The sequence below is a fragment of the Pagrus major genome, chromosome 10, assembly GCF_040436345.1.
Source record: "Pagrus major chromosome 10, Pma_NU_1.0".
In the NCBI taxonomy this organism is placed as follows: domain Eukaryota; kingdom Metazoa; phylum Chordata; class Actinopteri; order Spariformes; family Sparidae; genus Pagrus; species Pagrus major.
In genome coordinates this window covers 11120609-11134532 of record NC_133224.1, presented here as the reverse complement: position 1 = coordinate 11134532, position 13924 = coordinate 11120609, and the positions used below count along the sequence as shown (strand labels likewise).

General features: G+C 42.0%; 1 protein-coding gene across 1 annotated transcript; it reads right to left on the bottom strand.

The window, feature by feature from the left end:
* Window positions 1-217: 217 nt before the first annotated feature.
* On the bottom strand, window positions 218-11762 carry LOC141003704 (uncharacterized). Its single transcript, XM_073475130.1, has 11 exons — window positions 10785-11762; window positions 7550-8937; window positions 6562-6779; window positions 4154-4359; window positions 3817-3977; window positions 3601-3704; window positions 3260-3320; window positions 2647-2735; window positions 1928-2050; window positions 1096-1196; window positions 218-958 (listed from the first exon to the last, which is right to left on the bottom strand). The coding sequence occupies exons 1-11, from the start codon at window positions 10835-10837 to the stop codon at window positions 442-444; spliced, it is 3021 nt and encodes a 1006-aa protein (XP_073331231.1). The 5' UTR covers window positions 10838-11762; the 3' UTR covers window positions 218-441.
* Window positions 11763-13924: the final 2162 nt, after the last annotated feature.

Sequence of the window (13924 nt, the reverse complement as noted above, 5' to 3'; positions counted from 1 at the left end):
GGAGGAATAGGCCAAGGTCAGGGGTCAAATTGCTTCTTCTTCTTCTCTTTTCCTCTTCTCTTCTGCTTTTAGGTGCATCACGACCACATTCTGGATTGGGGGAAGTTATAGTTCACCACATGATGTCACACAAAGGGCACGGCCAAAAGCTTGCAAATCAACATTTCTTATGCAACAAGTTGTGGTTTTACTGAAGTCAAAGACACCGGAAGACAAATTTAAGGTTTCAAATTTTATTCAAATGTCAAATTTATAAACATTTGAATATGCAAAACATTTAATTACACATTTTACAACAAAAACATGCAAAAAATTATCAGGTTTTCTTAAAATATGTTTGAAAAAGCACTGAAGTTTGAATTAAAATTCATTTCGACGTAAAAAAAATGTGTGATGAGTCTCAGGCCTCAGTAGTAGTAATGCTTCTGAGAGGGTTAAACACTACTGCCAGTTGACCGGCTCTTTTCCTCCCACTGTCCCAGCTCCTACATCGTCTTTCCCTTCCGTGTTGCAGTAGAAGGTAGCGGAGTCGTGTCCGAATGAGCCCCATGATTGGTGGAAAGGTAAGACAGTGGTGGGCTCTCTTTGATTTGAGTCTCCGCCATTATTATTAGTGATTACATGAGAGTTTGACACAGCGATGTTGCTATATGTTACCACGGTGCTGGGATCTAGGACACTTGCATTGCTGGGAGGGATGCCGTTGCTATTGGTTACAGAGTTGAGGACATTGTCTGCATTGCTTTGCGTTACAGGGAGGCCAGGGGAGGAAAAGGTCCGAGCTGGAGCCTGGGGCTGCAGCAGAGCACTGCCTGGGTTTGGCATGAGGTTGGTGGGACGACTGAGAGTCAGACGCTGGGTGAGGAACTGCTGCTGCAGCCGCCTGTCGCTCCAGTCCTCCTGAGGCTGGCGGTGGATCTTCATGTGAGCGTTTCGGGATTTGATTTTGTAGAACATTCTGGAGTGAGGGAAGAGAGGAGAAAAGACAGGATTGTAAAGAAGACTTGTAAATTGAAACCATCTGTTGGCTCCCATTGAGACCAAACACTGAGAGTTTGTCCTGGAGCTTCCTCTAGTAAGACTGGTCCTACTCACTTGCCACACAGCTTGCAGGGGAAGAAACTAGCCAATGGGGGCACAGGAACCGCCTCCTCCAGTCCAAACTGTCTGCTCACTGGTTGACAGGTGGGCGTTACCTATGGAAACAGGGCCAATTGTAAGCTACCATGCTGTGATTGACTCGTTGAGCTGCATTCCACATGGGATAACCTTTTAATGCATTTAACTCGTTACACATGATTACACACGTACTCCATATCCTTTACTACGCCATGCACACTGTACTATTATATTTGTTTCTCTGTGTTTCTACTCTACGAGTCGTATCTGTCAGGGATTGGAATGCATGATGCAGTGGAGCCCACAGAGTATCACGGGAATAGAAAAACCACCACAGGAAAACAATGACAGGAAAAAAGAGAGGGATAGAAAGAGGATGAGAATAAAACCACAAAAACCAAACTTAAAGGGGCATTATGTAGTTTTGGAAAAGAAATGCAAACTCAGTTTATTTTGGGTTACTACTAGAATAGGTTTAAATACTTTAATGCTCAAAAAACAACACGTGCTGCAGCACTGTAATCCCCCTCTGTCTGAAATGCTTGGTTTTAGCTCGTGTCTCTTTAAGGCCCCCCTGTCTCCTCTGATTGGTTACCTCACATATGTCTGAGCCAGCAACGCTAACAACAACAGAGCAGCTGTGCTTAATCAATTCTTATGTGCCAAACTAGCCACTCGGCATAAATTATGCAAATAATTTTACATGCATGAGAACAAAACACCAATGAAAAGTTCGAAAAAAACAAAAAAGCATTGCAGGTCTACTATAACATTACATCCCAGACTGCTTCTTTCACGTGTCTCTTACATTTTTCTGCTGCTGCATCTCTCCATCTCTGTTCTCCTCTTCCTTCTGTTTCTTCTGCTTGTCCTGGAGTTTCTTGCTCAGGTAGAAAAACTCAACGCACTGGCCCACGGTCTTTGTCCTCACCTGGAAGGTTCACACACAAACACGTGCACTTTTTTAATACTTAGCACTAAAAAATCAACTTAACAGAACAACTTCTTCCATTTCGTTTGATTCCAGATATTAAGCTAACATATGTACCCGAGCCTGAACACTTTAAACTGATATTTTCAATTCAACAAGTTGCGACAAGCAGTCATTTCCCCTGTGAATAGTGTGCTTTAGAAGGGCTGTTGTTGCACCTATGTTAATCCCCTAGTTGTGTAAGATTGCATTAAGGTAACCAGTGGATCTGCAGTTTAATGGCACTTTGTCAGCACAGTCACTCAAATTATAGGGTACAGATGCCAGACGCACAGTAACTACCACCTTTAAGTGACTGTAAAGGGAGTTCATGAGCTGAAGGGAAGAGATCTTCGCTCACGCTAGCTAATGAAACATGAGCATTTACTCTGGCTTCTTGCCATCTCCATCTTGTTGCAACGTTCTGATAAATAAATTCTGCAGAATATATAGATAGCTGCAGAACTAGTCAGAGTTTATACATGTGTGTGTGGGTATACGAACACAAAGTACATAAAAATGCAGCATAAATAACAATGCATTAGTCATAGCTATACCATTTTCTGTATGTGTGAAAACTCTTTTCCGTGAGTTTCCAGAGCTGCATTGAAGAGACTCTTTTCACTGTCTGTCCATGATTCACTACCTACAGAGACAGAGAGGAGGGTGAGGGGAAAAGAGGGCATGACAAACGATGAAAACAAATACCAACAGGTCTGCAATGTCGAGTAAGCCAATCCCTGTTGTGAAATGTGTACAATCCTGCAGCTCAGGAGATAATGAGACTGACGCCATTGTGACTGTCTGCTTTAGCGGACACTCTGCAGAAAAACGTCTTCTCTTTACATCGGTCTCGGTGGATTTAAAGAGACAAAGAGGGAGAGTAGGAGTGAGAGAGAGAGAGGGTGGCATGTGATGAAAGTTGCAGGAGGTTATGGCTACGACAAAGGCTACTATTGTGGGTACAGTGGGAAGGGTTGCTCCTTTGCTGACTCACACAACTGTTGACTGCAACACATTTCAGTTGATTTTCTCTCCCTGTTCCTGTCGCTGTTTGATTTGAATTCACCTCAAAAACAATTCAACGAGTCAGGCGGTAGTTTGGGAATGATCCTTTACTAGTCACAGGAAGGGCAAGAGTTAGAGTGAGGTCAAAGGTCAAAGGTTTACCAGAGTAGTGGTAGTCTCCGGTGGGCGAGGGCTGTGAGAACAGCAGCATCTCCAGTGTGGCCTGCACAGGAGAGAGGGATGGAGAAGGTAGAGAAGAGAGAGATGAGGCATGCAATGGTTCTGAGGTGAACTGACTGGAAGGAAGGAAGGAAGGAAAGAAAGAAAGAAAGAAAGAAAGAAAGAAAGAAAGAAAGAAAGAAAGAGAAAGAAAGAATATGTGAATAATGATGCATGGAAGTAAGTGATGATGGATGGGGGAATTGTGAAAATGATGGAATGAGTGCATGGTAAACAAATGAATGAAGAATACATAAAGATCAGTATCAGACAGTCAGTATTACCATTGTGTTCCCCTGACAGTAGTGCAGACAGTGCAGAGCCAGCTCTGTGTTACTGCCCCCTCCTGGCAAACAGCTGGAAATACACATGGACAACAGCTTCCCCACTGTGCACACACACGTACACACACAAAAACAGCAGCAGTTAGCATAATAGACAATGCACAAAACTCTTGATATGTTGTCAGGGTCTATCTAACTATTACTGTCTACATTTACCTTGGTCCTCTGAGTCGGTACTCTCCTCCAGCTTTTCCCACGGTTTCCAGAGCAACTGTTCCCGAGGGGATTCGTCCTCTGGCGACAACACCCCTGACCCCTCGCCTCCTGCGAAGCATGGAGGAATCTCTGCCTGGAAATCACGGCCCACGTTGACACACCTGGAGAGAAGCAAAGAAGGAGGGGAAGGGCGTCATAATTTTAAACATTTGTTTTTGAAATACAGTTTGTTTAACCTGCATGAGAATCTGAGTCTGCATCAAAATACACACAGTAATTACACAGAACACTTGTTGCTTGGGCCCTCAAGCAAATTTCCTCTCAGCCTTTAACTTACGGGGACACAGTGCCCTGATCTTCTTCTCCCCCACATATTGCTTCCTCTTCTCTGTGTTGGAGAGACGAGAGGGAGGAGTACAGCCCACTCCCCCTGCGTGCAGGATTAAGTAGGGGTCGAGGAGTGTAGCGGCCCCTCTTCTGACCCCTGCTGGAGTGAAGGATACTGGGAAATAGAGTTCCAGTGTAGATCTGGGACACTTGTTGCTGTAAGAAAACAAGGACATTTCGATTAACACTGTCAGGATTGTCCCGTTTAGATTAAAACAACAGCCAGGAAGAAAAATGTAGTATGTGCTAAACACCTGACCTGTTTTTGCGGGTTTGAGGCTTCTGCTCCCAAAACAGCAAGTCCTCAAATATGTTTTTTAGCTAAATTTAGTTTTGATTTCTGTTTACCAAATACAGAGATAGGTCCATGACCTATTTAGCAGGACAAAAAGCTCTGTTGAAGGTGAATAACACGCCTTCCTTCCACAAACCGTAAATCTGTTTCATTTACACACTGCATCTATTCTTTTCATGTCTAAAAATAAAAAAACCAGACTGCGGTTTTAGAAGCAGTAATGTAGTTGGAACGAACGTAATTTCTTGACAAACAGCCATTTATGTTTCCGCCCACTCTGTCCTCACAGCTTCTCCAGCTGTAGCGAGCGGTGCCTCCTCACTAACCGGTCTCCTGGTTTGTTGATGGAGATGTGACGACAATGTGCAAAACCTGGTAACCCCAGTTTGCTTCAGAAGCACAACATGTTTGTTTATACAATTCACCCTAAGTAAACTCATACATCTTGTAATACATTACATGTATTACAGCCCGTAACACATTTATGTATGTAATTCATATAACTCTTTGGAAAAAATCTGATGCCATGATTCACTCACCCACAAGTACCACAAAGTAACATACACGTGACTTCATAGGTAATGTTGCATCCCTAACCACACAAACATAAATGTATAACACACACATACACACACACGGCAGAACAGGTCAAGTCAAAACATTATAAGATAAAATTCATCAATGTTGTAATTCCCACCCCACTTAATCAACTGAGCGCCAAATCTTGTGAAAGTGTTTTTCTTATTTGCTGTCCTCCTCCAACATCCTTCTGTCAGTGCCCAACTAATATTTCAGTGATGTTTTCCAGTTTTGAAGTGAAGGTGCTCCCTTATTTTCCAATTTTGCAACATGAGCTTCTTATAAACTAATGACGATAAAGGAATTTGCCATCCAGTCGGCTGATTTTCTCAACAAATTACAAGTTCTTGAAATCCATCGTTCAACATCCTCTCAAGCATTTCTAATTTTCTCACAGTATCAATAGACATGTATGAGGAAGTCACTCTGAGTGCCGTGTTTTAGGCATGTATCTCAAACAGTCAACAGAATGGTAATGAAGAGAAAAATATATGGTAAATATCACACTGAACAGTGGCAGTGCAGAAAGTCTTAATGTAGACCTGTTTATAATAAAGTGAGGGCACTTAGCCACGTTTTGACCACTGGAGGGGCACCCCAGAGGGCACTTTATCATGTTTAATCTACCATAGGGGCATCTAAGAGCTTAGCAATGTTTTTTTAAAACATGCATGAATGTCGTATGTTGTTGTGGGATCCCTCTTTTCTTTAACCCTGACCTCCAGGATTACAGACGTCACGTAAACCTCCTGCAAGGTCACGTGAATTGGACAATGCTAGCTGCTGCACTTAGGCCCAGATGTGCTAAAATCAGCATGCTAACATGCTAGAAGGCTCACTGCGACAATGTGAACATTTTGCTGTATGGCATGTATACATCAAAGGTGCATTTTGTAGTTTCGGGGAAGAAATTTTAATCAGAAGAAAAAGATCTTCATTGACTGATTTTTTTATGCCAAAAAAAAACTAAATAAACAAACTCTTTGTTTTCATGACTGAATAAACTGAATAAACAAACTGTTTCTAGCAGTGTCTCCCTTCTAGCTTCAAACAGTGTTCTGGGACCTTATTTTCCTCTGAGAACAGCTTGTTTACTCAGTCATGGAAAAAATACATATATAATATATGTTTGTATTATTACCTCATTAATATTAAAATAATAAATAATAAAATATAAAAATTCTGAGTTTGAATCTCTTCTCCAAAACTACTTAGTGCTCCTTTAACCATGAACAACATCTGTGTTAGCATGTTAGCAAGCAAACATTTATTGGACAAAATATTGCATGGATAAAATCATTTTAATCCAGTGAGTGGAGAAAAGGCATCGACAGGAGGTTCTCACCAAATGTATGCTAACAACCTGGAAACCCAGTTCTTTATGATTTTGGAACTGGAGGCATGAACACATAACTGCTATCGCTTTTCTTGTCTCGCACTCAGCAAGAGGAAATACACATGCATATTACAGTGCTGTACTGTACCTGTAGCTGTTGCTGGTTCTGATTGGCTGATCCATTCTTGACGTTCTGGCTCACCATGTAAGGGGCTATCTTTTCTGGTTCCTCATAATGGTGGGATTGATGAGAGGGAAGATGGAAGGAGGGATGCAGGGACGGAGTACTGGAGGGACAGGCGGTACTGGGTGGATGGAGGGAAGTGAGAAATGACGATTCTGGAGACTGAAGACTGTTTTGCGAGGCTGCAAAAATGAGAAAGAGGGGTAAACAGATGATAATCACGGTGTTGTCATGACGTAGCAATTTCCTCGTAAAACGATTGTAAAACCGCTTGATCATGTCAACATGGAAGTAAGTCATATGGAACTAGTCAGACATATCTGTTATCGTGTTATCTTTGCAGACAGGAAAGCGTAACATCAGACACTGACATAATCTGTTTATTTGGAAGCAACAATCAGTTCTTGTGAAAAACCCACATACGAACGCAAAGCACACATGCTGTAGTTAAGGATGGACCGTGTGCTGGTTATCTCTTGTGAACATTTTTTAATTGGTGTACCAATGGTTTCGTACGTGAAAGTGTGAAAGCTGAAAAGGTGATTTGCATGCGGGAACTGGGAAATTTCACAAGCTCACCTTCGAAAACCCACATGTCTCGTAAATTTACATGTGGGTATTAACCTGCGGTTGCTTTTGTAAGAGGGGGAAACAAAGTTAACTTGACACACTTCACGTTTAAAGGTGCACTATGTAGTTTTGGGGGTGGAATTTTAATCTGAAGAGAAAGATCTTCATTGACTGATTTTTTTTTATGCCCAAACAAACTCTTCGTTTTTACGACTGAATAAACTGAATAGACAAAAGATAAATATTTCTAAATTTGTATTATTGCCTCATTTATATTCCAAATATAAAATTTATTCTGCAAAACTACATAGTGCATTGACAAACTCCAGATGACTCTAGAAAATCTCTCTTCATTCACAAAAATGCACACACAATACCTCACCTGCGATGTTGCCATAGTTGCCGTCGATGTTGCTATGGTCGCCTGACGACTGTGAAAATCTGGTTGCCAGAAATGGCAACTTCCATATCATCCCAGAGGAGTGGATGGATGGGAGAGACTGAAGGCGGGATGCGAAAAACTGGACCGCACTGAGCGATTCTCCCCCCTGGGACACTGAATGCCCGGTGCCGCCGATTGCAATGGGAGAGTCCATTTTGGAGGGTGAGTGGGAAGGAGGAGGTAAGGGTGTGGGAGGAGGACTGAGAACAGAAGACGCGAAGTGAGATGATGTGGGAGGAGAGGGGAAAGACGCGAGAGACGGGTGAGTGGGTGAAGAAGAGGAGGATGGAGGCAGGTGGGAGTCTGAATCAAAAGCACAGCTGTGCCTTGACTTCTTGACCAGACCAGGGGTTTCTCCGAATTCCCACATCTGTCCAGAGGCATCCACACTGGGAAACACAGGGAATCTTCTCTTTCGGTGGGAGAGGAACGCCTCGGAGAAGGAGTCCAGTTTCTGAGTGTAGGTCCCGCTGCCGATGCCGATAGGTGAAGCCAAGTGAGTCCACCTGCTCTCTCCGGTCTGACTCGAGGGGGAAACACTGAGCCAGGGTCCCTCAACATCTGCTGGTTGAAGCTGATCCTCACCTGAGCCACAGCTGGACCCATAATCCTCTTCTCTTCCTAAATAATTATCACTCACTCTTGAATCAGTCCTACAGTACTCTACGCTGCTGTCGCTAAAGCTTCCCACCACATTTCTGTTGTAGGAAGTAGTTTGTTTGGTAAAGAGGCTAGTGTTAGCCTCCCTGTTGTAAACTGTTTCGCTTTTAGCTTCATAGTTTACATGGTTATAGTTTGCTCTGAGTTTATGCCTGACTCCTTCCTCACTGCCACAATTCATGGCGTAAAAAACATCATTTGCATTACGGTAGCAATCCCCTTTGTTGTAATAATCATCTGCGGTGCTTTCACAACTCTCCCCGTCCTCCCAGATGTCCTCTTTTTTGCTACTGCCATACCAAGTGTCAGCAAAATGGCTGCCTATCCCACTTTCTCCGTCAAGATGGCCACCCAAGTTAGCATTTCCATCAAAACCGCTCACACTCGTGTTCAGCAAGCCTCTGTCACCACCAGTGCTTGTCCTCCTTCCCCCAGAAGAGGTGCTTGAAGTCGGGTAGGACGTCGTGGATTCTTCCACTCTATTTCCATATTGCTCCAGAGGGTCCAGGGGAGGCTGCGGAGTAGGATATCCCAGATCCGGGCTCTGAAGGCTGGGCAAGGTGATGTGAAAGGGTGGGCGGTGGCGATGGTGGTGGTGGTGGAGATTGGGGAAGGATTGTGTGGATGAACGGTCGTCCATGATGGCTCGCTGGGTGTGGCTATAGTGCCTACAGGAGACAGACAGAAAGAGCGGGTGAGTATGAATGAAGAAAATGAAATACAAATCATGTCACAACATAAGCTGTAGCACTTGAACTCGTAGGCTTACTACTCATGTGTTGCTGCACATTCTGTGACCTAATTAGAAATTTTAGCTATATATCTACTGCCAATGATTTTATCTGTTTCACATGGTTTTTACCAGAGAATCCTGAAGATATGGACAGGTGAGCTATGTGTCCTCTGTAGTTTCAGCTTGCAAAGAATATAATTTGCACAGTAAAAATCTATTTTTTGTTACAGTAGTTTGTTCTCCATAAACTACATTTCCCAGAATGCATTCCAGTTTTGATATCTGCATACTAATGGCATCAAGCTGCTAGATGTCAGTATACCCAAGATAGCGTCTTTATAGAGTGCTGCATTGATGAGTCCTAAGTAAAGATAATCAGTTAGCGTTTTTGCGCATCCGTACTCATGTCTTGGAATCAAAAGGTTTTTTGAATTGGTTTTTGGTTTAATGCCTGAAATAAGGTCAGCGTTTAACACAAGCTTAAGCGATTTTAAAGTTTTGCTCTTCGACATAAAATACCTCAGTAAATACCCCACAGGTGAATTGTAAAGTGTTGACGTGTCTTTAAAAAGGTGGTTGCTAACAAGTGGCTAAATGAGACCAGTTGTCAGGGACTTTAAACTTCATCATGCCAAACACGGAGACTCATCTAGGCACTAGTGCGTCTTTACAGGCAGATTTAGATGGAAACTATTCTAACTCTGTGTGTAGTATAATGTGGTAAGAAGCTGCAGAAGTCATGCGACCGTGATGTAGTTTATTGGCAGCCAACTACTATTGAAAAATCAGAAAAGTGGTGTTCATTTGTGAAGATTATCTTGTTGAACAAAACATCTAAGTATCATAAACTTATGTTTGCCACAGGACTTATTTTCTGCAAAATCCAGTTGAAAAATCCCATAGGCTTCTTGTGACAGGAACCAGGACAATGCCAACTTCCGGGTTAGCAAAAAAATATGCACCCCTGTTGCTCTTTATATAATATATCCATTTCCAGCAGTGGCTCTCTAGCCAACTAGTCGCAACTTAGCAAAATGTCCAAGAAAAGAAAAGCCAACACAGGAAATGTAAGATGAGAATACATGGTTGTGCTCCACAGAGACAAGCTAGTATGTCTTCTTTGTACCTAGACTTATGCTTTCAAAGCTAGTCATTACTAAAACCAATAATAATGAAATGCATAGGCGATGATGTAACAACCAGCCCTTTGATGGGCAACCACACTGCTGATGTGGCCCAGGATGAAATGGAGTCTGACACCCTGATCTAAAAGTTTTCAATCTGAATCTTTTACTTTATTTTTGCCGCCTTTGTTAAAATTCTGAATCAAGGTCCGATTAGCAGTTTTTAGCATGCGTACTCCAGCTGAGTAATCACGCTAACGTCTGCGTTGAAGTTTAGATTACAAACTGTGATTGGAAATGTCTGCAAAGTCGTCTTAAGAAAAACGCATTGAGCACTTGTGCCGAGCTGACACCACAGAAGAAGAAGAGGGAGCTAAAGAGACAACACATTTGCTACCCCACTGCAAGTGTTGGAAAACGCTTTTCAGCTTTAACCTTGAAAATATCATCTACTTCATAAAAACAGCGTTTGAAGAGCGAGGGCAGCTTGTCAGACATTCACATTGCATTCAAAGTCTTCGTTGGTTTGTCTTTCTTTCTGTCTTGAAACCACATTCTGCTCTAAATAGGACGCTGAGTGAGTCAGAAAGAGAAAGAACGAAGGAAGATGAGATGAAGAGACAAATACACTGTATGCGTTTTGAGGTTTTAGTTTTACCAGTCCTTGGCGCTTAATTTCCTTTTCACACATGTTCGTCGTCTGTTGTTCATGTTTTCGGGTCCTAGTTGTTCTTCTGATTTTCTTCATCGTCCTCTCTGACACCTTTCTGGTTTGCTCTTTTGTTCTGCACTGTCTCGAGTGTTTGTCTAATTATTTCCTCCCTTCGGATTTTCAACCTTTCACATAGTCCTTCCTATCTCTCTCTCTCTCTCTCTCTCTCTCTCTCTCTCTCTTTTGTGTATGTGTTGACTCCACACACACACACGTACACACACACAGTCTGTCACGCATATCTAAAGCAAAATGGACGCACGCACACAACCATCACATACAGTACAATCTCTTTTTCACACATTTACTCACTCAGTTACTGAAACACACGTACATACACACACACTCACACACACACTTGCAGGTGTCACAGAGGACCAGCGGGTAGTGATGTTGCCTCTCAAGCTTATTCGTCGTCGTGGTAACCACATCCTGAGGAAACAAACGCTGACGGATCTCCCTCCTTTCAGCTATCTTTATCTCTCTGCCCCCCTCCTCCATCTCTCTGTCTCACTTTCCGTCTCTTCGCCCGTCCTTATCTCTCTCTTCACGTCTCATGCGCCCAACTTTGTTCTCTCTGTCACTCCTTTGCCCTGCCTTTCTTCTTCTGGCTTTTCATCTGTCTGCCTTCATGTCCTTTCTGTTTTTTGTTTTTTTTTTGGTGTGTATGTATGGTCTTTTCTAATGTCCCGCCGCCTTTTTGGCACTTTTTTTTGTAGTTCTTTTTCTGTAGTTCCTTTTCTTTCTAGTTTTACACACTTTTAGTTACATTTGTTGTATAAGCCGTGTGTAAAGGGCTATCTTGGTTGACCCCAGTAAAGTTTTTTTCACCGCGTAACGTGTTATAAAGGTGTGTCTATGTGTTAAATGTATGAGTGTCAATCTATACACGTTGGTGTGTGTGTCTGTGTGTGTGTGTGTGTGCAGAGGCGGTGGCGTAGATGTTTACCAGATCAAGATTCTCCGGCTGAGTCAGCTGACAGGAAGTGAGAGAGAACGAAACAGGAAGGAACGACAGCGACAAACGATGAGGTTCAGGGAACCCTCTAAAACACCCTGCAGCCCCACCTACTCAGCCAGCCACTTACCCACCACACACACACACAGACACACACAGAGCAGGCACCTTAAACAGGCCAATATGCCGTTTACTGCCTTTGTTATGTCATACATTTAACCTTAAAACGCCTACTCACACACACACACATAACCTCAAACACGACCACTGACAGGTCCTGAAGTCTGTGAGCGGCTGCAGTAACGTCTGACACACACACGTGCACGCACGGACAAGGCAGGAAACGATCAAGCAGTTTAAATAAAACTAATTGTACTAAATTAAGGGGTGATGGTTATTTGTCAACCTTCAGCATCCTGATATATTCGCTGGTTCGCTATCTGCTGTGAAAAAGTTATAAAGCGTTAAAATACTACATTGCAATAAAAGTACACTGTAAAATCTGACAAAGTGAGGAAACCAATTGCATCAAAATTACCAAGTAGACTAATAATTTTAAGATGTCAAAACTTTTTAGCTCGTACAACTTAAACTTAATGGTCTACTTTACTTGGTAATGCTGAGGTGATCGGTTCCTGACTCTTTTTTTTATAATAAAGTCAACTTTTTTTTTTAATTTACAGTGTAGAAGACCAAAACACAAACATTTCTGAAATTTGAGCTGTAAAAAAAGTGCAAAACTCATTCCAAAGAATAATATATTCATGATTTATTAACATATTGGCTGTATTGTTATTAGTTGTTAAAAACTAAAGCAATTCACAGTATCTTATAAACATCTTTATGGCCTTGATGCACAGTCTCGTCAGTCTAGATGAAATTATTGTTGTAAAAAGCAAGTAGAAAGTAGCTAAACTTACAAAATGTGGTGTAAATGTATAATGTGGAATAACAGTATATATGTCAATGTCATGTTTGGAGTCATCATGATGTATGTATAATGTGTATAACTATAAAAATGTACAAAGTAAATGCTGATGTGTGTGTCACTGCCTCCTATTTGTGCGCACACCACTCGAGTTAATGTACGGCACTACTTTCTACATCTGGAAAATAAATCAAATATTTTCTATATATGAAAATGACAGAATCTGTTGTGAACAGCTGCATCGCCTGTGAAACAGGGATGTAAACATCTTTCTGATAAAACTGCTGTTTAACATTAATGTAAACTGAACTGGTTGAGTTCCCGGCAGATTGCTGTCTGTTCAAGTCATCTCAACGCACCTCACTCATCAGAACAAACACCGTACTTGCGACACATACATGAGCGAGACCCTCGAAAATGTATTTGCAGTTTGTAAGTGACAATCATTTCAGTCTTAAATGTGCTCACCGATCAATTTAACGTGTGTAAAATACAATCCTTGGACAAATAAGTGATTGGTATTCACTTCACTTCAGAGAGTGGACAAAAACAGAGTGAGAGAAGGAGTGTGTGTGTGTTTTTTTCAAGTGTGTGTGTGTAGGTGATCATGATAATGCTGAGGTCACTTGTACAGTGTGACTACTTCTCATAGCTGGAAACCTCAGGATTAACATGCATAATTGATAATAATGTGGTAACTACACAACCTGTCTGACAGGATAACCTCAATATTAGCATACGTGATCGCCTTGGCAATATTTTACTGAAGTGTTATATTGTGTTTGAGGCCGGTTTTAAGATAACCTCTCCACATCACATTATATTTATATTAGATGGATAAGATTTAAAATCAAATCTGAAGATTCAAGGCAAAGAGTTTCGGCTGCTGTTAAACATTTTCTGACACCGATATAAAACATTGAATCAGTGTCGATGTATGAGTCACCTTTACATTGCTGTGGGTAAGAACCTTGAAGATGAGGTTATATTTTCTATCCTTACACGACATGCAGTTGCACCTGAGAGCGGGGAGTGAGACTCTGCTAAGTTCAAGTATTCATGACAAATGTGCCCTGAAATTCGCCGTTCATGCGGTCCCAACGTGAGGGTCCTTAATCCTTCTCATTACAATGTATGTTGAGATAAAATGATGCCTAATCGAGAGAGTCGCTAATTACATGCAGGGAAGAAAAAGACAGA